Consider the following 26664-nt stretch of genomic DNA (forward strand, 5'->3'; position numbering starts at 1 on the left):
TTACCAAAAGCTTGCTGTCTCCACCAAAAGCGTCTGGTCAATTTAACCAAAAATTGGTGCATGAAAATTAATTGTTAAAAATTGGCGTGAAATTTGGGCAAAAAATAATCGTGTTTTATTTCTTTTTAAAAATGTGTGTTGTCACTTATTCTCATTTTCCCCATCAGGTAAGCGTACAGGAAACAAGGGACTCAGTATTTGCATACTACGATTGTTACATCTGTACAAAACGCTTGTATTAGCGCCTGTGGTGAAAGAGTAAAGAGGAAAGCCCAGTTGGTCTACATTTGTCAAATACCTACAAACACATGCAGCAAGTGTGTCCTTATTCAAACACAGAGGCGCGCCTGAGATTGAGACACTGTAGCGTGAGGTTAAACACATGCTAGGTCAGCTACTCTTCTGACAGATTTAGGAAGACGTAGATTAACCCTAGTTCTTGTATATTGTTCTCTGTTTTCTCTATTGTTGTAAATAAGGCCATACTACCACACCAGCCTCACACAGTACTACTCATACATACTATCAGTATCAGGTAATAAGTTAAACATTGAGCAGTGAGTTGCATCATTTGTTTGCTTTTGTTATTAATTAACGTAAGTCCTTTTATTCTGACTGTGTGTGATTTGGGTTTACCTTTATTGTAGTATATTATTTGTTTCATGTTATGTTTTGTGTTTAAATTGTTGTGCGAAGTTGAGATATTCAAACCGAGAACCTTTTCAAAGCTGAAAATTCCATATTTTATGAATGAAACTGAATTACATGAGGTTTGCTTGGGTGTATGTAATTACATATTTTAAAAAAGCACTTTTAAATAATAATAACGGGAGCATATTCAGCAGTTAACCACGGCCTTACAAAATGTCATGTGGTGCAATTAGTGTTGCCTTCCATTCCAGTATCATTTGGGATTGTCCTTTATTTGCCAATTAAATGTGATGAAATTGTTCTGGATTTCCATAATTCAAATAATTTAAAATCACATATTTACTATACATATTATATTAATTTATATAATAATGTCTATAAATATACTACAGATATTAACTCTTGGTAAAGCTGTGGTAGTTTCCTAAACATGATTAATATTATTAATATTTTTAAGTTTATTTCTAATTTTCATCCCATTTTCTTCCAGTTTACACGGCCAATTACCCAACCCACTCATTTGGACTCCCCCTATCACTAGTGATGCCCCAACACCATGAGGGTGAAGACTAACACAAACCTCCTCTTTTATATGTGAAGTCAGCCACCATCTCTTTTTGAACTGCTGCTGATGCAGCATTGTCGAGTAGTATCAAAGCGCTAATGCTCGTAGGAAAGCACAGCGACTCGGTTCTGATACATCAGCTCACAGACGCCTTGTGCTGATCGACATCACCCTAGGAGTGATGTGGGGAGAGAGTGCCATTCATCTGCCCACCCAGAGAGAGAGAGCAAGGCCAATTGTGCTCTCTCAGAGCTCTGACAGCTGATGGCAAGCTACATGAACAGGATTCGAACCTGATCATAGTAACAGCGCCTTAGTCCGCTGGAACACTTGGAGTCTGTTTGCTTAAAATATGAATTTTTTATGTATTATTATTTATTTGTGGTGTTTTTTCTCTCCTATTGAAAAAAAACAGGGTGAAAGGAGGATATTAATAAAGTATACAGAGAAACAGATACAGAATTACAGTCTGTAATTATTATAGGACTACAGAGTGCTTCTATATGCTCAGTGGAGCTCAAAATGTATAAATGGATAAAGAAACAATTAGGTCCATATTTGCAAAGGTTTTATGCATTTAAATCTTTTCAGGCATCATGTCATTGACCCATGTACCAACCTGTGGGCTGGAGACTGAATGGAAGCTCTGAGACTGACTGAGACTATCAGACTTGCTCTTCTGGTAGAACCAGTTGGGATATATTTATGTGGCAGTGAAGTGCAGACCGGAGAGAAAGAGACACTTTGTGTTGTGTGGAGAGCAGGACGGACACAATACGGACAGAAATATAATATTGGGATACGCCTTGTATACAATTATGGAAAAGGGCAAAGATCTACAGGAAGAGAGGCGTTCAGCGTTCCTCACTCCTGGATTGGGCTGCTGTTGATCAAGGACTTGCACAAAGGAAAGAGATGAACATGGATGGAAACTGAAAGCACGGGCTGTAACAGGAGTTGACAGTTCTTTAAGGCTAAAACAACATTTGAATGACTTGTCCAATTGTAAAAGAAACAAAGGTAACAAAGGCTGGGAATGCGAAAAACCTTGAAGTTTGTCTCAGAACGTCTTCAGATTTGAGCAGATTTTCACTGGTAGTTTCACCGGTATCTCTAAAGTGTACGTCTATTGTCAACAAAGCCATGTGTGACATGTTTGAGAAAGGCAGGGAACATTCCTAAGGCTCTGAAGTTGCCTACCTATCTTTTACAGTGAGCGTGAGCCTTTGCAGGACTTCTATCTCCAGCGTTTAAAGAAGTGCCTTAGATCTTTTGGACCATACCCCAATCACACTTTTGGGAAATTGGAACTTGTCACTTGGGACTTGGCTCTTGGCACCTCACCATCATGAAGGAATGCACCACACCTTCACAGAAGAACATTTGAAGTCTCGTACAGGGTTCGTTCAGTCACGATGAACAACTCCCAACAGCAGAGTCTAGACGAGACCGCGGTCTTCTCTCCGCTGACTGAATCCAGCCCAGAGTTCCTCCACAGCGAAGCCGAGCGATGCGCTCTGGAGCACTTGCTGACCTCTGGACCCGGAGCGTTCTACACCAAGCTCAGCAAAGAGGGACTCACGCACTTCCTCTCACCTGAGGAGGTGAACCAGGTGGCCGGCTGGGCTGAGGACTACCGCATCAGTGAGGTTCTTCTAGACAGTGGAAACCTTGAGGATGAAAGTGAGTCCGGCACTCAGGGATTCTCCAACCAGTACTTTCCAGTTCATTCGGACACTCCGGCCCCGAGCCTGGAGTTAGGATGGCCTGAGGAGGCGAGACTGGAGGGTGTGGACCAGGCGGTGGTCTACACCAGCCCTCCAGTGGAGCAGATGCCCCACGTTCGGGAGGTGGTCAGGAGGCTGCTGCAGGAAGCAACCATGGTTGGTACAGGTTTTTTATTGTGGATAGAGATTTTTTCTGCTTTGACCAATGGGCAGAATCTCCAGTAAAAGTAAAAGTATACTGTACACTTTTTTTTTTAATTACAGGTTTTTCCCACTAAAATTGTACATAAAATGATACATGATTTTATGGACAAAATAACAGGTTTTAAGGCAATTTTAAGGAAACTAATTATGAATTAAATAGTGTTTAAAATACTGACTAAAAATTACTGCAAAAAATATATTCAAGAAAATAATCTGTCAAGAAAAAAATAAATAAATCAAGAAAAAAAACTATCACCAGTAAAACAATTGCATATTTTTTAAATTACTGTTATAGTTATAATTTTAAAGTTTTGTCACAATACAGTTTTCCCATGATGCTTTAAGGTGTATTAGCGGTTGGTATTTAGTTGGCTGGTGAGGTTGGCTGGATGTTATGGTGAGGTTGGCTGGATGTTTTGGTGAGGTTGGCTGGATGATTTTGGTGAGGTTGGCTGGATGTTTTGGTGAGGTTGGCTGGATGTTTTGGTGAGGATGGCAGGATGTTTTGGTGAGGTTGGCAGGATGTTTTGGTGAGGTTGGCTGGATGTTTTGGTGAGGATGGCAGGATGTTTTGGTGAGGTTGGCAGGATGTTTTGGTGAGGTTGGCTGGATGTTTTGGTGAGGTTGGCTGGATGTTTTGGTGAGGTTGGCTGGATGTTTTGGTGAGGATGGCAGGATGTTTTGGTGAGGTTGGCAGGATGTTTTGGTGAGGTTGGCTGGATGTTATGGTGAGGTTTTGTGAGGTTGGGGCTGTATGTTTTAGTGAATGTTATAGTGAGGTTGGCTGGATGTTATGGTGAGGTTGGCTGGATGTTTTGGTGAGGTTGGCTGGATGTTTTGGTGAATGTTATGGTGAGGTTGGCAGGATGTATTTGTGAGGTTGGCAGGATGTTATGGTGAGGTTGGCAGGACGTTTTTGTGAAGTTGGCAGGATGTTATGGTAAGGTTGGCTGGATGTTTTGGTGAGGGTGGTTGAAAGTTTTGGAGAAAAAAAGTTGGAAATGGAAAAGACAGTAATGTACCATTTAGTGTCATGTAGATTTTTTTTTAATCGCTGAAATTTTTGCATACAATGACAAGAATGGAAATAAAGTGGAAGCTTTTAAATTACGAAAACTAACTGTAAGTTTTCTTTGTTAAAAAACTTGGAACATTTTCTGTTAAAATACAGGTTATAACTACAAAACTTTTTTTTTCATATTGTTTCATTTTTTTCATTTTGTTTTACAGTGTATGGTAGTGGAGAACATCATTAATTTTTCAGTTTCTGACCAGTTATTCACCAGTGGGGTTTAATGTGAGACAGAGCCCTTTCAAAAAAAATTGACACATCTGATTTCTGTACAATGATAAAATCCAGGCGCTGCGACGTCTGTAACATAAATATAGACATCTTATTTACTGTCCACAGGTATCAGTAAATGTGTCTTCTGAGTTTCTGTAATGCTGATTATGGTAAAATGTTGATAGTGGTAAATGTCTAGGCTTAAAACACTGACAAAAGATGACAATATATACATACAAAAACACCCCCAGGAGTTTGAGATTCCTCTATGTGTGTATTAATGTGTTTATTCAGAGTGAATCTTGAAACATGTATTGTTACACAGTATTTCTATGCTATTTAAACTAAATGCTGTAGACACAAAAGGCATGTTTTATTGAGACTTTCCCCAATAATGTGGTCAAACTAATGTGGTGTATTTCCAATCATCCAACAGTAGAAATGTTTTATTTAGTGTAATAAAAAATGACTTTTTGAAGTAAACATGGTTCATTTGTATAATACTCATGCATCTGACTGTACATATTTATTTAGCTGATTGCTATAGTGACGGACAGAGTGACAGACAATGCTGTGATTGGAGATCTGCACTGTGCTGCATCACGGGGCGTTCCTGTTTACATCATCCTGAACCGCAGATCCGTCCAGGAGAACTCCAGAAGACTCAGACACCCGGTAAGACTAATACATAACCTCACAACTTAACCTCAGTGTTTGGACTATGAAGTCATTTTAAACATACATACAAGTAAATACATAAAATGCATGTGGAACACAAAATGCCAGACATCTCTGCATGGAGTTGTAGAGGTTCCTAATGGAGTCCTATAATAATCCATCCCATGCAGCTCTTATATTCTCACACAGTTCCTGCAGATTGTGTGGTAAGGGTGGAGTATTGATAGCACATCAAATAGCATCCAACACATTTTTAGGATTTTTGGGAGTCTATGGGGGTCTGCTTATTTTGCCGCACATGCCATAGCTTCTGGGTCTTTAAGGCAAGATCTTGAGATGGATGGATGCAGTATGTGGACGAGCATTGTCCTTTTGGAATAGTGCACTAGAGTGTGTGTTCAAAAATGTATGGCCACTGCTTACAGGACCTGTGTTTTCTGTTGCCAAGTTAGCAATACGCAATAAATTCATCTGAACACACCTCACTTTTATACCACCGCCCTCATCGGTGTAGATACAGCAAAAAAAAAAAAAAAAAGAGACCACTTAAAAAAGAGAAGTTGTTTGATTGATTGATTTTACCAAATTAAAAAACTCTGGAATATAATCAAGAGGAAGATGGATGATCACAAGCCATCAAACCACCAAACTGAACTGCTTGAATTTTTGCACCAGGAGTAAAGCAGCATAAAGTTATTAAAAGCAGTGTGTAAGACTGGTGGAGGAGAACATGATGCCAAGATGCATGAAAACTGTGATTAAAAATCAGGGTTATTCCACCAAATACTGATTCAAAATATTGAACTCTTAAAACTTCATGAATATGAACTTTTTTTCTGCAGTTTTGCAGTTTTACTCTGATCTAAAGGTTTCGTCGCTCGTTTATGTGAGTGTTCTGCATTATGTGGGTTGTGGTAAAATACCTGCCATGTTTTCATGCTCTCGCAGGCATAACACCCAGTTTCAGGACGCCTCACTTCCAGGACTACAACCCCCCCCCTTACGCAGGTGTAGCTCTGCAGTGTACAGCATTCCTCACTCCTCCGTTTATCACAGAGAGGAATCTGAGTGGATGATTGATGGTCTGTAAACGCTGAGAGTGGGTAACAGGTTAGGCTGCATTCAGGTGGTCAGACTGAGCTGATGGACGACGGGCTGATTCATGCGGCTGCAATTCCACAGAAGCGTGCAGCGTGTTCTCGGCTCCTCAGAAGTGCAATTCTTTGGAATGTTGATATTGTAATTTACTGGGAATTAACGCATCAGTGCACTTCGCTGCACCTGCCTGTGGTTTTAATGTTATGATTGGCTGTTGTTAACTATTTTTACATGGACCTGAAATCAAAACTCAACATTTTTTACCTTGTTTTCTTGACCCAGTTCGTATTAAGCCCCGTTATCACTTCTGATTCCTTTTATACATTTTCGATGATCACCAACTTAATAATACCAATTGGAATGATGGCCCACAAGTTTTTTTTTTTTTTCTCTCTTTCGATTTACTTCTGCTGAATGAAAATACATTGAAAATAATACATGACAATGTGGCCCTATGTAAAAAATTATTTGCAACTGCAATCAAGCGTTTGCAATTTTGTTCCAGTCTTCTTTACATAAATTCACTGTGATTAACCACAAATCACAGTGAATTTATGATAATTTCCCATTTGATTTACTTCAGTTGAATGAAAATACAATACTATTTCATATTATTAAGTTTTGCAGATTTCAGATTAACAAAAACATTTTAATATCAGACAAAGATAATCTAAATAAATATGAAAAGAAGTTTTTAAAATAATATTTTTATTTACTAAAAGAAAAAAATCAAACAAAACCAACCTGGCCCTGAGTGAAAATGATGTGTTTGTGTGATAACTAACAATGAGTATTTCACCTCTCTGTGGATGAATTTTTCTTTGCAAAATTGTTTTAATTCAGACACATAAATGCCTTGATTATCCACAGCATCAATCAGACTTTTTTGAGCCATTTAGAGGTGGACTTGTTTGTGTGCTTGTGGTCATTTTCCTGCGGCAGAACCTAAGTATGCCTGAGCCTAAGGTAACAAACAGTTGGCAGAAAAATGTAGTTAATTACACTTATTCATATATTACCAGGTTGGTTTGGGTAGCTTTTTTTCCCTTAATACGTGAAATCCTCAATTTTTAAAACTGAAAAACTTAAAAACTGATTTTAAAAAGTATGATAAAAAAGGAAAAACAAAATAAATCTTTAGGGGACAAATACTTTTTCACGGCACTGTATATATTTATTTTTTTATTTGTCACTTTTTCCAGAACATAAGGGTCCGCACTGCAGGGGGAAAGACGTTCTACTCTCGGGACGGGCAGATGGTGGTGGGAGAGCTGAAGGAGAACTTTATCCTGGTGGATCTGAAGACAGTGGTTCTGGGCAGCTACAGGTAATTTAATGGATTTAACACACCTCACTGCATTTCTTATGAATAAGTGATCTCTTATTAGGCTATGAATACAATGACATGTCAAAAGTCATGGAATGGGAACTAATATCATGTCCAATGATTTTTGCCACATCCCATGAAAGCTAAAGAAACGCTGCACTGACTTGTGGGATATGTAGTGTTTATAAGGTCTCCTTCACTGAATATTAATGTGATTTCTGCCGGAGTCGCTTGTCTGTTTGCATGGACAATTCTAGCCAGATGCAGCCAGTCACAATCATTACTACCCACCACATTTACCACTGTCCATTGTTGGTGTTAGGCCCAATCCCATTTCATCCCTTAGCCCTACCACTTATCCCTACCCTTTATTTTTTGGTGAAATTCTCCCCCTAAAAATTTGTGAAAATACAACATCAGGGGAGCTAAAGTTCAGTAACCTAGCTGCTGCTGCTGCTGCTGATAAACTAACTTAATTATTGTATGTCTTCAGAAAGGGTGGGGGGGGGGTTGGTATGGTGCAGATATGAACTATTATCGTCAATTTCTTGATTACTCTGTCATGGAGCACTGAAATTAGGTTTAATTAGCTTTTATTTTATCTAATTTTTCAAATCCGCCTTCAATGCTCCAACCCCTGCCTGTCTGTGGCACCATTTAAGGTGGAACAGGAAAGTTAGCTAGCTAGCTAGCTACTGGCGATCTTTTATATACTTGTTATAAAGAATTCAGCCATAAAACTTTAAAACTACACATTAATCTATGGTAATATAGAGCTGATCGTCACAATTAACAAGGAAAATACTTTTTTTTTTTTGTCGCTTGTTCCGCCATCTTACCAGTGATTCTCATAACCCTCAATCCCATTTCACCCCTTAGCCCTACCCCTTACCTCTACCCCTCGGTTTTGCGGGTGCACGCCAAGGGGTAGGGGTGCCCTGGTTCTAGCTAACTTTCCCATTCCACCTTAAATGTTGCAACAGATGGCAGAAGCTGCAGCGTTTAAGAAGGAATGATAAAGCTTCCCATCACAAAGGAATTAAGGAATGGACAATACTGTAATAATTAATTTCTTCACCATCTCTCCCCTTTCTGAAGACATACAATAAAACCTTAAAGTTAACTAGTTAACCACCAGCAGCAGCAGCAGCAGCTTTAGGTTACTGAACTTTAGAGCTTCTAATGACGTATCAGGTGCTGGAAGGGTTTCTCAATTCTTAGGGGGAGGATATCACCCCTTCCCCCTGTACCTTTGTTCTATATAATTAAAAAAAATAAGGGATAGGGGTAAGTGGTAGGGTCAAAGGGGTGAAATGGGATTGGGCCTTAATGTCTACTATGGCGTATTTCTGCTACACATCACACTGTGTAAATCATAGAGCTGTAAACATGTGTTGTTCCTAAGCCGCTCCCTGTGTCTTGTATGTATCTTGATTTTTTTCTTGCACTTTTTTCCAGTCTCACCTGGACTGATGCTCATTTGCACCGGCAGCTCATCACCATCCTCAGTGGGCCAGGAGTCGCGTCGTTTGACCGGGAGTTCCGCATCCTTTATGCTGAATCTCTACCCATCCCAGATCTGTGGAAGTCCGGCAGACCTGTGGGGGTCCCAAACTCAGATGCAAACACTCTTTACCAACCAGAGTACCTAGAACAATTTAACCAAAAAATAGCACTTATGGAGAGACCCTCCAGCCCCCCACCACCCCCTACTGACTGCTCTGTGGACTGGGAGGCTCTGGGGGTCATCCAGTGGAACGAAGGCCTTCCAGATGGCCTGGGAGATCTGCCCGGGGTTTGTGAAGAAGAGCCAAAGTCCCACAGAGAAGAATTCAATGGGCAGCCTGGGGCTACTGAATCCAAAGAAAGAGGATCTGAGGTTGCAGAACAGCCTGGTAGCACAGATGATCAAGTAGAGGACAAGTAAGTAGTCCAGTTTTAAACAATGAAGCTAAATTGATCATATTTGGAGCTAAACTGATCCAATTAAGAGTCAAACTTTCAGTTTCTGACATATATTTCTATCAAGCTGGTTGCTATGAAGATACTAAACAGCTGAGGCCAATCTGCTCCTGTGTTACAACTTATAGCAGTCCATGTTGTATCATGACGGCTTCAGCCAGCACAAGTCTGGATCACTTAACCTATCCTAAATACTCTCTGCCTTGATAACTCAGCAACACGCAAACTACTCATTATAAATGCAAGCAATTAAATGTTAAAATACTACTAGTATTAAAAGCCCTGCATCTGTCTTGTAGTCCTTCTGGGCTCTAAGCTGTCTCGATCTATCAAGTGCATACATAACAAGGCTATATTTATTAACATTTCACTATTCGTCTATGCTCATATGCAGTGTTTTCTTGCTATTGTATTCTGTGCCTGGCAACCCAGGGTGTGGAAATTGGACAAAGGAATTGGGCAGTGGTAGCAACGGAGATGAAATCACAAACAAATTTCTTAAATAAGAAAATACTGACTAAAGACATGCCAGCGTTTAAACTTAGCATGTTTTCCATGATAATTAGGAAAACGCTGGTTTGAATCCCGGTCATGCAGCTTGCCATCAGCTGCCGGAGCCTCGAGAGAGCACAATTTGCCTTGCCTTTCTCTCTGAGTGGGCAGTATGTCCTGTGTTAACTTAGCTGTACTTTTTATATTGCCCTCAAATGGTATGCCCTCTTTACTGTGTGTAGAATAGAGGTTTGTTGTACAAATATTGTTCACACCTCTTATGCTATGACTTTTTTTGTTGCAGGTTATACCCCAGTGTTAAAGCTGAGCTGAGACAAACAAATGACCATCAAACACAAATGAGGTAAGTTTTCTCTTTGTCCCACACTTTTATGTGCCCAATCAAATCACATTATTTATAAAATCAGGGCCCAATTTAACTAGACTAAAAAGTCTCAAACTAGTCTCAAACAGCAGTGCACAAACCCTTAGCACGTACATGCTGATAGCTATGCAAACTTTCACATCAACAATAAACACAATGAACAAGCGTGAACAAGCAGATCAGTTTCTGCTGAGAGGCGTCAGACACTCCAGGTAGCTGCGCCATTGATATAGCAATACGTCAATGTCAGAGTGTGCCTGGTTCTTAAAGTGAAATGCTGGTTGGTTTATTTCACATTAACCTCAAAACAAATCCATGATTAATTCAGAGAATTAGTACCTTTTCAGCTTTTCATGACTTTTTCAGCACAAGATATACTTTTCCTGACGTTACAATAGCAAAGGCACACTGATAAACTGCTCAATATCAAGCTGCATGGTGCACGGTTCACGGCTCGTCTGTAGAAATTGTAGAGCCCTTAGTCTGCAGATAAATCCTGGATAGATTAATATACTGTAGATTAGTGCAATGATTTGGCAACAAGTCTAATTTTCTATATTGCAAAATTGCTCCATGAGGTTAAATCCCACTGCAGGTCTAAATCTTTACACACTTTTGATGAGACACTTTATAAAAATTGAACAAAAAGGATGTGATTACAGTCACTGTCTTGTTTTTGGCCGCATTATTAGAGACAGCAACAGTTTGATGAATAGACCTTGCATTCTTCATGTGTTTTTTATAAAAGGGTGAGGCAAAAACCAGAAATCGCCCCATACAGACGTCTGAGTCTCGCACTGGAAACAGAGCGTGAGGACTGGGACTCCATTATCAGGACTCGGGAGCGCAGGATGGACATTAACCGGAATGATGAGCCTGGAAACTTCCCATGGACACCTAGACGAGACTATCCATCGAGGATGGACCAGAGGATGGGAGAAAATAGGATTTCAGAGGACACGCCCACAAAACCGGCTACAGCAGAAAACAACCACAAGGTCATACAGTGATCCAGCACTCACACATACGGCAGATCCATGTTCTTTTTTTCAGAACTAATGAGATTTTTTTGTTGTTTTATTATTTATTGTTGTAGCTGGTATAATTGTGCACAGTCTCTTGTATTAAATCTTATTTTATTTACAGCAGGTGTTTTCTACACTGTACTACAGTTTTTTTCTGCATTTTCACTGTATTTCCTGTGTTTTTTTTTCCAGAAGCCGCTGATCCTGAGGGTTCCTCACACGGAGAGTTTCAGCTCTCTGAGTGACATTCTCAGAAGAATCAACGCCAGAAAGACAGGCAAAGAGCAGCAGAAGAGAACAGCCAAGACCACCATTAGTAAATCCATGCTGGATCTGAGCGCAGCAGCTCCAGACACGGCGCAAAACACCAGCGTACGTCACACTGTCCCTCTGTTTACTTACATTAATGAATATGAGTTTATGCTATATTACTTTATAAATACAGTATTTTACACAAGTATTAACATCAATGGTTTATTTTATGGTATAAATTCCTATAAATGTTGTTTTTTTTTACAGCATGGAAATTTTTGAGTGCAGTATTTTAAGTGTTAAAGAAGAACTGGAAGAAGTAGCTTTAGGTTAATTTTAACATTTTTGTAATGCACTATTTTGTATTAGTATTAGTTTATTTAAATGTAGCCTTTTATAATCAGTAGTATTTACAGCTGTATTTACAGCTGTATTTGCAGTAGAAATGCTTATGAAATCAGTGTTTACTGTATAAAAGCTTTAATAAGCAGTATTTACACAATAAAGCTGTTAAAAGAGGTATTAACAGTATTTTTACTATATAAGCTTTTAAATGCAGTATTTAAAGCAGCATTTACAGTATGCAAATGCTTTTAACAGAAGTATTTACAGCAGTATTTATAGTATAAATTTTCAACGTATAGTACCTGTATATATGTATAGTATATATTTTCAATGCAGTATTTACAGTATAAAGCTTATAACAGAAGTATTTAAAGCAGTATTAACAGTATACGTGCTTATAAATGCAGTATTTACAGCAGTATTTATAGTATAACGATTTTGAATGCAGTATTTACAGTATAAATGCTTATAACATAATTATTTACAGCAGTATTTACAGTATAAACGCTTATAAATGCTGTATTTACAGCTGTATTTATAGTCTAAAGATTTTCAATGTAGTATTTACAGTATAAAAGCTTTTATAATCAGTACTATTTACAGCAGTATTAACAGTATAAATGCTTATCAAATCAGTTTACTGTATAAAAACTTTTATAATCTGTATTTATAGCAGTATTTATGGTATACAAGCTTATAAAAACAGTATTTTTAGAATATACTCTTTTAAATGCAGTATTTAAAGTGTAAAAGATTTTAAATGCAGTATTTACAGTATAAATGCTTATAAAATCAGTGTTTACCGTATAAAAAGCATATAAAAGCAGTATTTACACTATAAATGCTTATGAATGTGGTGTTTATCGTATAAAAGCTTTTATAATCAGTATTTAGACTATAAAGCTTTTAAAAGAGATATTAACAGTATAAAAGCGTATATAAATCAGTATTTACTGTAGCATTTACAGTATAAAAGTTTTTAAAAGCAGTTTACAGTAGTATAAATGCTTTTAAATTGTCAGTGTTATTTATATATTATTAAATACAGTGTCATTAAATCTCTCTCTTCAGGTCCATGATGGCTTCCCGCTAACTCCGGCTCTCGCTCTGATTAAAAAGCGTAATGATGAGATTAAATCTGGACTCCTGAGAGCCCCCAGGACCTTTTTGCCCCCCTCCAGACCCCGCAGCTCCAGCTTCGGGCTGCAGAGGGAGCCGTGGAGAGCCCCGTTTATTAGAGATCAGAGGGCAGATGAGGACAAGTGACAAAATCCTCATCAGAGAGGAATGTGTGAAAATGAATAACAGCTATAATACACCCAGCCCAGCAAACCCTGTGAATCTGACACATCATTAAACCACCCCTGACCCCCGGCAGCCGCAGGATGAGACATGCTTCATGAGTTCATCTACTATTGAAGAAACAAGCATGCACTAAGTGCTTATTTTTAATTATAGTCCCATATCCTACATTTTTATACAATTTTATGTTTTTTCTCTTAGTTCTGTGAATGTTTTGTGGAGTTTTTGAGGATTTATTTACCAAAAAGTACCATATTGTAAATGTAATTATTTTTTAAATGTGACTCTATAAACTATTTTCATGCTTTAAACTTACCAGACTGCTTTTATTTGGGATTTAAGGATTCAAGGAGACTTTATTGCTTATCATTCGCATTACATGAGATGGAACGAAATTGTAATCGCACGGTCCAGTTACACTTAAGAGCTATTGCTATGTTGATTTAATAAATTAAAATATTATATATATATATATATATATATATATATATATATATATATATATATATATATATATATATATATATAAAGATAAGAATAACATATAATATGAATGAAATAAGATAACAAGATAAATACACATCATAAATAAATAAAAAATATATACACATAATATAAAATAAGGAGAGTATAGGAAGAAGGGAAGTATCGAGTGAAGAAACAAGTGCAAATGCATAAGGCACTTTTGTTATAGCAGCAGAAATGAATGTGAAAGAATAGCATGAGTAACATGATTAGGTGTCTCAGAGTAAAGTGTGGCTAAAGTGTCAGTGTTGTTTTAAAACTGAAAAAAGCTCTAGAAAACACTTCATTTTCTGAATCAGTTTCTCTGATTTTGCTATTTATAGGTTTATGTTTGAGTAAAATGAACATTATTGTTTTATTCTATAAACTACAGACAATATTTCTCCCAAATTCCAAATAGAAATATTGTCATTTAGAGCATTTATTTGCAGAAAATGGCTGAAATAACAAAAAAGATGCAGAGCTTTCAGACCTCAAATAATGCAAAGAAAACAAGTTCACACTCATAAAGTTTTAAGAGTTTAGAAATCAATATTTGTTGTAATAACCCTGATTAGTTTTTAATCACAGTTTTCATGCATCTTGGCATCATGTTCTCCTCATAGCACATAGCGTGATGCTACAAAAAATAGTCAAAACAAACCTGTGAGCTCACTGATCCCCTCAGATGGCCTCCGATCGTACGAGAAATCAGGGTTTAAGATCTCAAACTCATTATGGAAACTACCAAAGGTACTTTTAGCCTTTTGAGGAAGTTGTTTCACAACTTGGCTCTGGAATTTTTAAGATAAACGTCTTTTCTTGAATTTTAATTTGATTGTGAAATGTGTGGAGGATGTATAATGTGTGTTAAACTCCTGGATCAACTTCTCTAAAGAAATGGGAAGTGTGAACACCAGTATATGGTGGCAGAGAGTCTGATTTGGAGTCAGACAGTTCAGTAACGTCATCAGGAGCTACAACGACGTTAGCAGTTACACAATCCATGATATGGGAAAGGAAACTGAATGCGGGAGCCAGTGGGCCAAACTAGACAGAGAAAATTGTGCGTATCCATCCATATATACACACTCTGGTGCTTCACTCGTTTCTAGATACTTGTGAACTCCAAACCTGGCACTGAAACAAACCACAGCAATGCTGCTGTACCTGATACACCCCTAAATGTACCTGTTACACCACCCAAATCATAATTATAGAGGAGGTGTTTCACACAAAGTGGCCAATAAGTGTAAGGATGTGTGGTGTAGTTAATGAATGGTAGGTGTAGTTAATGAAGTGAATAATGGACATGTATAGCTATATCCAGTTTAATGGTCTCTATCAGAGTCCGTTTTAATAAAGACCTTTCTCCTCATATTTGTTTTTAGAAATGAATGATTTACAATTTTAAAGTTTGAAAAGCATTATACTTAAAGATCTGAATTCTGAAGTTATAAAAACGTTTGAAATTCTAAAGATCTGAATTCTGAAGTTATAAAAATGTTAGAAATTCTAAAGATCTGAGTTCTGAGGTTATAAAACTTTCTAATTTTTAAAGATCTACATTCTGAAGTTATAACTTTCTAAATTCTAAAGATCTGAATTTTGAAGTTATAAAAACTTTGAAATTTTAAAGATCTGAATTCTAAAGTTATAAAAACATTTGAAATTCTAAAGATCTAAATTCTGAAGTTATAAAAACGTTTTAAATTCTAAAGATCTGAATTCTAAAGTTATAAAAGTTTTCAAAATTCTAAAGATCTGAATTCTAAAGTTATGAAATCGTTCAAAATTCTGAAGATTTAATATCTAAAGTTATAAAAACTTTAGAAATTCTAAAGAACTAAATTCTGCAGTTATAAGAAAAATCTAAATTTTAAAAGTTATTAAAAAAGCTACATCAAATGAGGCAATTCCATCAAATGATAGTAAAACATATTGCTTGAGTTTGAGTGATATTGTCACAGTACTTTTACAAAAAGTTTTAACCGTTTTGAGTGGAAAGTACCTACACTTTGCTCTAAGACTGAACAGCCCCTCAAACATTATTTATTTAGAGTAATCACTATTTTACCCTCAAAATTACAGAGAATGCACGCACAGGTTCAGTAAGCAGTAGGAGGTATGATGGCTGTGTCTGTGTTGTAGATATATATTATAATACCTGGATCCCTTCATCACCACTGTACAGATATATGAGTTTATAAGCAGTAAAGTAACAGTTAGAGCAGGTTCAGAGGGTTGAAGTTGGGTTTAATTTAAAACAGCTTTCGGTTTGATTTTACCTCTTTCACTTCCCCATTAAAACACAGTTAAATGACTCTTCAGTCTCAGGCTGGACTCCTCCACATCATTTTCAGGTTTTTACACTGTGTTTACTGTGATCGATCAGTTACATCATCCTGCTGAAGAATTCCCTGTGATGTAAGTACTGTCTTTAGGAATTGCCCAGGTTCAGCCAGTGACTTTAGTGTCATTTATGAGAATACACACACACACACACACACACACACACACACACACTTATGAGAACACATATACATACGTACATGCATATACACGCACAGACACACACACACACATTTTACAAAGTTCACAGCATAGGGCATTTCAACTGTGACTCATCAACATTCAGTAGCACGTGTGTTTCAGTGTGTGTGTGTGCGTATTTGCACACTTTCATATGTGTGTGTGTGTGGGTTATATGTATGAGGGGGTGTTTATGGTGGGCGCATCAATGTGACGTTTGGGGAACTTACAATTGTGGTGAGTTTTATGTGGCAACTGTACATTCTATCATTCAGACACAGAGTGTGTGAGCTTTCTGTCAGTCAGACACAGCTTATAGAGTGTGTGTAGAGTTTTTGTAAAGTGTGTGTAGAGCGTGTGAGCTTTCTGTCAGTCAGACACAGGGTATAGAGTGTGTGTAGAGATTGTGTGATCCTCTTGTACAGCTGAACTGAGTTGAGCATCTTCAGGAATGTGGTGTATCCTGGTTGTGATGCTGGTGCTGCGTCTGGCACTGGGACAGCAGGTGGAATCTGGATGTGAGGACTGGTATAAAGAGCCCCGATCCTCAAACGATGTCTGCTGCAACAGATGCAAGCCAGGTACGTTCCAGACTAGAGCTCATATTAATGAAGATCCTCCTGCTTCGGTTTAACAGATTAAATGATTGAGACAATTTAAATATAGGTTATTATATGAATATTTCATTGGGTGAACCCAAACATTATTGCTGTAGGCTAAATATCATTTAATTTAACTTTAACTTTAATGCGGTACAACAATATAATTTACTGTTTACAAATGTTATATTATGACCACATCCTTGTTTCTAAACTCATTGTCTATTTTTCTAAACATATAAGACACTTTATATAACGTTATATAATTTTAGAGCTGCAGTTATAATCTATAGTCCTGTATCTGTTTCTCTGCAAATTATTCTCTCTCATCCTGTCCTGTGTAAATGGCCAGCACCCCATAGGATAGACCATCTATCATGCTGGTGGTGTATGAGGTGTTATAGTGTGTTGTGCTGGTACATGAGTGAATCAGATACAGCAGTGCTGCTGGAGTTTTCAATCAAATCAGTATCAGTGTCTCTGCTGGACTGAGAATAGTATACCACAAACAAAGCTATACAGATGAAGATAAAGACATATTCACAGATTTATAGAAATACAGACAGAAAAAAGACATATAGTAGACTGACACAAAGCTATACAGACAGACAGATAAAGAAAAAGAGAGAGACAATTATTTAGACAGTTTGACTGACAGAGAACTATAGAGACAGAGAGTGAGCCAGACACACAGAGACAGATAGCAAGAAAGAAAGACAGAGACACTATACAGCTATACAGACAGACATATAAAGAGACATACAGCTATTAAAACAAACTGACTGACAGCTGTACATATGCCAAGAGAGACAGACACACAGAGACAGACAAGAGAGATAGAGAGACTTTTAAAAAGACAGTTGCACAGCTATACAGACAGACATATAAAGAGACATACAGCTATTAAAACAAATGGACTGACAGCTATATATACCAAGAGAGACAGACACATAGAGATAGACAAGAGAGATAGAGAGACTTTTAGAAAGACAGACGCACAGCTATACAGACAGACTTATAAAAAGATAGACAGCTGTTCGTACAGGCTAACATACAGTTATACATATACAAAAAGGCAGATAGATAGACAGACTGACAGACAGCTATATAGGCAGAGAGAGAGAGCCAGACACACAGAGACAGAGAGAAAGATAGAGAGACAGATAGAAAGACAGAGACAGCTATTGAAACAAACTAACTGACAGCTATACAAAGAGAGACAGACTGACAGACAGCAATATAGGCAGAGAGAGAGAGAGAGAGAGAGAGAGAGAGACATACACACAGAGACAGACAAGATAGAGAAACAGCTATACAGACAGGCATATATAGAGACATACAGCTATTAAAACAAACTGACTGACAGCTATACATATACCAAGAGAGACAGACACGCAGAGACAGACAGAAAGATAGAGAGACAGATAAAAACACAGAGACAGCTATTGAAACAAACTCACTGACATCTGTACATATATAAAGAGAGACAGACTGACAGACAGCAAAGAGAGAGAGAGAGAGAGAGAGAGAGATACACACAGAGACAGCTATTGAAACAAACTGACTGACAGCTATACATATACCAAGAGAGACAGATGGATAGAAAGAGAGAAAGACAGACAAATACACAGAGGGGCAGGGGGTGGGGTCTCCAAGACTGTTCTAATAGTGAATGCTCTATTTTTACTGTATTTATTAATGCATTGATTTGAGACACTTTGGTGTTATAACAAATAATGAAATTATCCATTCTCCAGACAGACAAACAGACAGACAGACAGACGCGCAGATTAAGCTAATAAGTAGCTGCTGCAAAATGTGGTGTGGGTTTAGAAGAGTGTACGGCAGTTTAAATCGTGTGATAAACATGACAGCTATCTATTTTTCCTCCATCTAACCACTTCCTGAACACAGACACAATGTGACACAATGCAACACAGCCCAAACGACACCCAGTCGGACATTAAGCCCTGATCTGGCTCTTAAAGAACCTGCCCAGCTAATGGAGAACCTTATTAGAACATTTAGCAATGTTTTGAAAAGGTTCCAGCAAGGTTAATCTGTAATGTTACATAAATAATGACATAATAATGGTTTGCATCACAATGTTATTAGAGTGTTTCTCACAAAACATTGCCAGATAGACTAATACTAAGATTATGAAAAAAAGGTTAAAAGAAACATTCCCTGGCTCCGAGTGGTTCAGCGAACTGAAGCACTGCCACTATGATTAGGAGAGCACCGGTTCGAAAACTGGTCATGTAGCTTGCCATCAGCTGCCGGAGCCCTGAGAGAGCACATTTGGCCTTGCTCACTGTGGGTGGGTAGATGGTGCTTTTTTCTCACATCACTCCAAAGGGTGATGTCGATCAGCACGAGGCTGCGTCTGTGAGCTGATGTATTAGAACCGAGTCGCTGCGCTTTCCTCCGAGTGCGCTGTGATGCTACTCGGCAACTTGTGGATGGTAGTCAGGAGGTTCACACAACTGAAGCTAACACAGGATCTGTTTAACATGACAAACAGTGAGTCATTATTATCTGCTGTACTTGTCGCAGGTGCTGATGGTGTGTGTGTATGTGTGTGTGTGTCTGCTGCAGGAAACCGGCTGGTGAATCACTGTGGTGCCGACCCCAAGGCTTTGTGTGAGGTGTGTGAGAACGGAACATACATCACCGACGGCAACCAGAAGATGTGCCAGAGATGCAGAGTCTGCACAGGTACCCCACTCACCACCCCCACCCATGACCCACCGGCCCCACTCCAGTTTCAGAGAACTTTTAACCCTCACACACTTGGTTTTGTGCTTTCAACAAATTTCAGTAATAATGTGTCAAGATGCCAACACTGATATGCCAAAAGTCACGGGACAGACTGGAAAGTAACATAGTAACATAGTGGATGCATTGCTTTCATAGTTTTAAATTTAAGCTAAAGTCAGACTTTTTGCTGCCTTTCTTTTCTGAACCTGTTAGCATCATATGCTAGCCTGTGCTATGCTAGGCTGTGCTATGCTATCCTATCCTATCCTATGCTTTGCTATGCTATGCTATGCTTTGCTATGCTATGCCCTGCTGTTCTATGCTTTGCTATCCCATGCAATGCGATGCTATGTTATGCTATGTGATGCTATCCTGTGCTATGCTATCATATTCTATACTATATATATATTGAATGAGATGATTTCAGCTAGTGTGTTTTCTATTCCAGCTCCAATGAGAGTGAAGCAGGCATGCACTTTTAGCAGTGATACGGTGTGTGAGTGTGACCAGGGACTCCGCTGTGGAGATGATCAGTGCTCCTACTGCATTCAAGAGTGTGGAAAAGGGGAGGAGCCTTCAGATAAGAGTAAGTAGAAACAACCCTGATGGTAAAGAACACTGAATAAATGTTCATTTTTTGGGTGCATTTCATCTTCTAAGGTTAATCTTGGAAAAAAAAATAAAACAACCTTTATTTAACAGTTAATGTGGAAATTCTGACATTAAATGAATGTTAATTTAAAGATTTTAAAGGTCTAAGCTCTTTTACACTCAAATTACATTTCTTTTAAGTGAAAGGTACTTCCCCCACACAGTATAATAATAATAATAATAATAATAATAATAATAATAATAATAATAATAATAATAGGTGAACATAGGATTTGTAAATCATTGTATTCTGTTTTTATTTATGTTTTACATTGTAAAAATAATGAAATATTCACAGCGTTCAGGCTCTTATTTCTGCAGCCTGGAGGAACGGTGTTTCTTCCGCTGTATATTAGTACATGTTTGGAGTGAAGGGTTGTTCCTAATCTTGCTGCTGATCTCTGTGTAAATGTAGGAGGTTGTCGGCCTTGCCCTGAAGGAACATTCAACAGTGAGATCCATCACGTCTGTGTGAAGTGGAGCAGCAGGTAGGAGAATCCACCAGAGGAGCTGTAGTTTGTTATTCTGGGTTAAACTGCAGTCAGGCTGCACTGTGCACGGCTTGTTAATCATTATCACAATTATTTGGCTTTTAAACCATTTAAATTGTCTAATAAATGTGAATTATTCCAGTTATTCATTTTAATATGTCTCTAGTATGGATGAATGCCATGTCTTTGAAGAAGGACAGGATTTTGGCTTGTGCTCATGAATATTCATACATGCAAACGCATCACCTCTGATTGGCTAACAGCACTGTAGCAGAGAACACTACCTGTCTTTTCCCACATCAGATTTACATCTCTAAAGCTCAATGGACAAAATGTCCATTTCAGAGATACAGCCTTAGTTGTTGTGTCCTCCGGAGATCCGGATTTAAAACTATAGTTACTTACACAAGATAGCTAACGCTAACTAGCTGGTGTAAACAGAGCTTAAAACAAGAGTAAGGGGCAGTAACAAAATGGCAGTACATATAACCAAAAACATACCAAAGACAGGCAGAGTAGTCAGGCAAACCATGGACTGGGGTCATACTCGATAGATCCAGGAAAACAAAGGGAAAGGCAAGAGAGAAGTTAAAAATATAGAAAAAGATAACTTGGTTATCAATAACCTGGGCAAGGCAAAAGACAAAAATTTGTAATACAAAAAACAGGTCGGCAACAAAAAGGAAAATACAAAGAAACACGTTTTAGAAGAGCTAAGACACTAGATGCAATACTCAGCAAAGAGCAAGGCAAACTGAGGGGTATTTATACAGGGGAAAACAGGTGGAAACAATCAGAACGCTGTAGCATCAAGTGATCAGTGGAGTGAGGGAAATGGTAGGTGAATACTGGGAAATGAAGTATTTAATGACAAGTGCAGAGCAGGCAAACTGTCACATTGTTGGCAAATGCCTTGGAAGTCATGGATAACCAATGGATACCATTTTCATCTGGTCTCTTTCTAATTATTGATTTTTTTTGGACGCAGATGTCCAAAAAAAAAAAGGGTTTATTATAGCTTATTTATGGGAGGGGGACAATTATTTTTACTTACTTATATAGAGCCAGGATGGTTTGGATGGTTTGGATACCTTTTTTACCCTGATAAATGATTAATCATAATTTAAAAACTGCTTTTCGCATTTACTTATAGGTTATATTTGTTTGATATGAAAGTTGCTTTGTTAATCTGAAAAAAGGAAAGTATGACAAAAAATAGAAAAACAAAAGAAAACTGGGTACCACTTTAAAATAAGACTACCTTTATAGAGGGTTTATAAATGGGTTACAATTAGTTTATTAATGGTTACTAATTAGGTTGTAAACGTCTTAAAAATCATTAATAATCAGTTATGTGGCTGTGGGTTCACTATTTGGCAAACAACAGGTCTACGTACATTTCTACGTATGTGTTATAACCGATTATTAATGATTTTTGAGGCATTTACAACCTAATTAGTAACCATTAATAAACTAAACCATTTATAAACCCTTTATAAAGGTAGACTCATTTTAAAGTGGTACTGAAAACTGTATGGGGCAAAACAAATACTTTTTCACTGTGCTGTATTTAACTGATATTGTATTATGTGTACAGTTTACATAAATCTTTAATCATTGACTTTAGAACACATGTATGTAGCAGCCACTTTAGCGTTGGCCTAGAATAGCAGGTTAGCTGCAATGCTAGCAGCCAGATTCTGCCAGGTTTAAGCCAAGATGCAAACAGGCACAGCATCTGTAGGGGCGTTTTAGCCACAATGCTAACAGCTGGCCTCAGCAGGTTTGACGTGTGTTAGCTGTGATGCTAACTGTGCTGCCGAGCTGCTGATTAACTGCTGATAGCAGGATAGATAGGGATTGGTTTTGGTTGGTTGTTTGCTATGATATGTTCTATATTATGTCTGTATGTTACTTAGATCCTCAGTTATGAAGCTCAGAATACTGGGATGTAACTGTAATTAAAACCTTATCCATTGTGATAAATATACAGAACTAATATTGCATTATTTAATACATTATTGTTGAATTAATTTCATTATTAGCTGCTCATCACCAGACCAGAAGATCATAGCTCAGGGTACAGCTGTCAGTGACATCGTCTGTGGCCCAAAGGATGACCCTGAACCCATCACTCCAGCGGCTAAACCCACCAAGATCCAGCCAGACAGTATCGATATCTGTAAGCAATGATAACATACACAGTTTTACACACTTTCTTTAACACTAATCTGACTGATCTTTTCTGTTAACACCTTTTTGTTGTTTTGTTTTTTTTTCCTGCAGCTCCTTGGACTACAATGGGCATTGCCATCATTTGTGCCTTCCTCATCCTCTTTATAGCCATGATACTGATCACAGGTATTGTGTGTAAAAATGGAGAGAAGCTGAAAACTGCTCCTGAGCATGAAAAAGCTCCACTGGGTAAGAACTGATTATAAAAGATAATCAATTGTTCAATACCACCTATTTCCTTTCCAATCCGATACCAAGATACCAATCTGATAGCAATACTTTGTGCAAATACACCTAGTGCGTCTGGTAATTTTTAAAATCTAGTGTATTTCAAATCAAAGGCTTCATAAAAAAATACAAGATATCCAAATTTATTTATTAATTTATTTTAAACTTATAATAATTGGGGTTTTCTGCATTAAATGCTTAATCCTATTCAAATTCAACTATACATGTAGTCTCTCCAAATCGCCTAAAATAAGGAAATACAAACACTCGCTGCTTTATAATACTGGGAGACTCAAATGGAAATCCCATAAAATGTTTAGTTAAATAAATAAAGAAATGCCTGAATAATAGTTGACAAATTTGTTCATTAAAAAAGACATAATATTAGACACATTTTATAAATACCAAAAGTTCACCAAGGCTGTTTTTACTATCATTCACAATTTTTATCATTTAATGATACCTAGTATACATAATTTACTTTAGATTATCAATTAAATGATCAGATTTTTTTAAACCTGAAGTGATACACATATTTTACTCTAAGCTGAACTTTTGCAGCTTTTTGTTAAAATGAATAAATAATATTTATTGTGTTGTGTGTGTTGATCAGGTTGGATGCAGACTCCCGAGTCCGAGCAGTGCAGTTACTGCTCTCCACAGGAGGAGGAGGGCAGCAGCAGTGATTTGTCGCTGGTGTCCGTTGATAAGCCCTTTGAGCTGGTTGTTTGACGTCTGACTCAAAACGTCTGTTTTGAGTGCTGTTTTACACATATAATTACATACAGCTCTGGAAAAAACTAAGAGATCACTTCAGTTTCTGAATCAGTTTCTCTGATTTTGCTATTTATAGGTTTATATTTGAGTAAAATGAACATTGTTGTTTTATTCTATAAACTACAGACAACATTTCTCCCAAATTCCAAATAAAAATATTGTCATTTAGAGCATTTATTTGCAGAAAATAAAAGAGAAAAGGCTGAAATAGCAAAAAAGATGCAGAGCTTTCAGACCTCAAATAATGTAAAGAAAACAAGTTCATATTCATAAAGTTTTAAAAGTTCAGAAATCAATATTTGGGGGAATAACTCATGCATCTTGGCATCATGTTCTCCTCCACCAGTCTTACACACTGCTTTTGGATAACTTTGTGCCATTACTCCTGGTGCAAAAATTCAAGCAGTTCAGTTCAGTTTGATGGTTTGTGATCATCCATCTGCCTCTTGATTATATTCCAGAGGTTTTCTATTTGGTAAAATCAAAGAAACTCATCATTTTCAAGTGGTCTCTTGTTTTTTTTCTCTCCAGCTGTATTAGTAGTTTTATTAGTAGCTTTGTATTTAATTTAATTGTTGCTTTAGGATTCAGGTTCCAACCCTTTTGGCATTGCTTCTGCACTGCACATTTTAGTGTCACCTTGCCAGAGATGTACTGTGGGTGATGAAGTTGTGAAAACAGGCCCAACCCACAGAATTCAGAATTTTACCAACTCCCTGCAAAACTTTTAGCAACATATTCTGTCATATACTTATTTTTAAGTTACAGAGTTTTAATAAATGTTTAGTGTATTGTTTCAAATACACTGGCTGGCCAAAAAAAAAAAAAAAGTTCACACACTCTAATATTTAATTCGACCGTCTTTAGCTTTAATATCTCAGCCTTTAGCAAAACATCTCTAAAAAATAAAAACAACATCATGCAACTCCTTTGGCGTATTTCCCAGTATGCCATTATGATCAGTACTGGCCAAAACTGCACTTTAAATGGAAACATGAGACAATGTTTTATTTTAACAGTAAGAAAAAGGTGTGGTAAAGAGATTAGGAGAGGATGCAGATGTGTTAAGACCTGGAAAACACACCAAAATGTGCAGTGTTCAATAACCATGATGGGAAGCACTTGTTCTTCTACAGTATTATTTATTTGTATATTTAGAGACCATGTTACCATTTTTTCCTCATTGTTCTAATGTATATCAAGATGTAGCCCTATTAAAGTTCATTAATTGTTATACTCCTTTTATTTGATTTATTTTACTTTAAAATGTTTGTGGGTAATGAAGCCTTTTTTCCTTTAATTTTTTCCTAATAATTTGTTTTTTAGGTCCTAATTTCGAACTACATGTACAAATTTAACCTACAAACCTACAATCTAATAACCAATCATTTGAAACCTTTATTATGCCGCAGCCAATCCCTACGTCCCTTTCCCATTACACACTACCCCTCACCATCCCCGCTCCATACCTCCAAACACAGAAATATAAAGAATTTCCACCCTTTACATATTTTAATATGTTGTTTTATGAAATCATGAAGTTATTTTATAGCAGTATTCAAACATTAGTGAAAGCTTTGGCTAAAAAACAGCAGAGTGTAGGAAGCTTTTATTTAACTAAGACGCTTTAAATTAATATTTAATAAAACAAACGTTTTCTTTTTTGAATGCAAAGCATTAGTAGAATCTTTTTTTAAAAAGTGAATAAAAGCTCAAAAAAGTAAAAAAAAAAAAGAGCTAAAACCAGGTTTAACCAACAGTTTGTTTAAAAAAAAAGGTACCACTTTAAAAAAAGACTACCTTTATAAAGAGTTTATAAATGGATTACAATTAGTTTATTAATGATTACTTGTTAGGTTGTAAATTCCTCAAAAATCATTATTAATCAGTTATAACACATACGTAGAAAGGGCAACAATGACCTGTTGTTTGCCAAATAGTGAACCCACAGTGAAATCCACATCTATATTGTTGCCCTTTCTACGTATGTGTTATAACTGATTATTAATGATTTTTAAGGCATTTACAACCTAATTAGTAAGCATTAATAAACTAATTGTAAACCATTTATAAACCCTTTATAAAGGTAGTCTTATTTTAAAGTGGTACCAAAAAAATAACCTCTTGAGACCCTCATGTGGGGACATTAATTTTCTGCTTTTCTGCACCATGATACTTAATTTTTACATTTTTACTTTAAAACGTTGACCCTTTGACCTCAAATAGAGATACTGCCTGTACCATCGAGTGGCCACATGAGAAAATTATTTAGTTAACTGATTTAACTGACTGAAACATGATGGTGGGAAACCCAGTCAATAGTTTCTACAGCCAGTTCAGAAGGAAACATGGACCAGGTAAAAAATCTCAACAATTTTTTTTTTGTTTGAAACTAGTACATTTACTTACTGTAGAAAGCTAATTTTAGTTTTTAGTCATTCTAAACCTAAATGGAAAGGATCATTTTTAAAGGTTACAATAAATTGCTGTCCCCATATGAGGACATGTTTGTTTTTAGCAAAACAATTTCCTACTAATCCCAAATAGCTAGGAGAAATTAAAAAATCCAACCCAACCAAAGTCTGGGTC

The 26664-nt window shown here is 37.1% G+C and overlaps 2 protein-coding genes across 2 annotated transcripts; both read left to right on the forward strand.

The window, feature by feature from the left end:
• Window positions 1-1923: 1923 nt before the first annotated feature.
• Window positions 1924-13613, forward strand: fam83e (family with sequence similarity 83 member E). Its single transcript, XM_007251427.4, has 8 exons — window positions 1924-3099; window positions 4967-5107; window positions 7411-7535; window positions 8994-9458; window positions 10294-10353; window positions 11123-11372; window positions 11592-11771; window positions 13068-13613. The coding sequence occupies exons 1-8, from the start codon at window positions 2632-2634 to the stop codon at window positions 13260-13262; spliced, it is 1884 nt and encodes a 627-aa protein (XP_007251489.3). The 5' UTR covers window positions 1924-2631; the 3' UTR covers window positions 13263-13613.
• Window positions 13614-16619: 3006 nt separating this feature from the next.
• On the forward strand, window positions 16620-24806 carry tnfrsf9b (tumor necrosis factor receptor superfamily, member 9b). The gene is made up of 7 exons (XM_007251426.4): window positions 16620-16915; window positions 19532-19651; window positions 20142-20279; window positions 20760-20832; window positions 22881-23017; window positions 23122-23259; window positions 23912-24806. Exons 1-7 carry the CDS (start codon window positions 16786-16788, stop codon window positions 24028-24030), a joined length of 855 nt encoding a protein of 284 aa, XP_007251488.3. The 5' UTR covers window positions 16620-16785; the 3' UTR covers window positions 24031-24806.
• Window positions 24807-26664: the final 1858 nt, after the last annotated feature.

This window comes from Astyanax mexicanus, chromosome 24, assembly GCF_023375975.1.
Source record: "Astyanax mexicanus isolate ESR-SI-001 chromosome 24, AstMex3_surface, whole genome shotgun sequence".
Classification (NCBI taxonomy): domain Eukaryota; kingdom Metazoa; phylum Chordata; class Actinopteri; order Characiformes; family Acestrorhamphidae; genus Astyanax; species Astyanax mexicanus.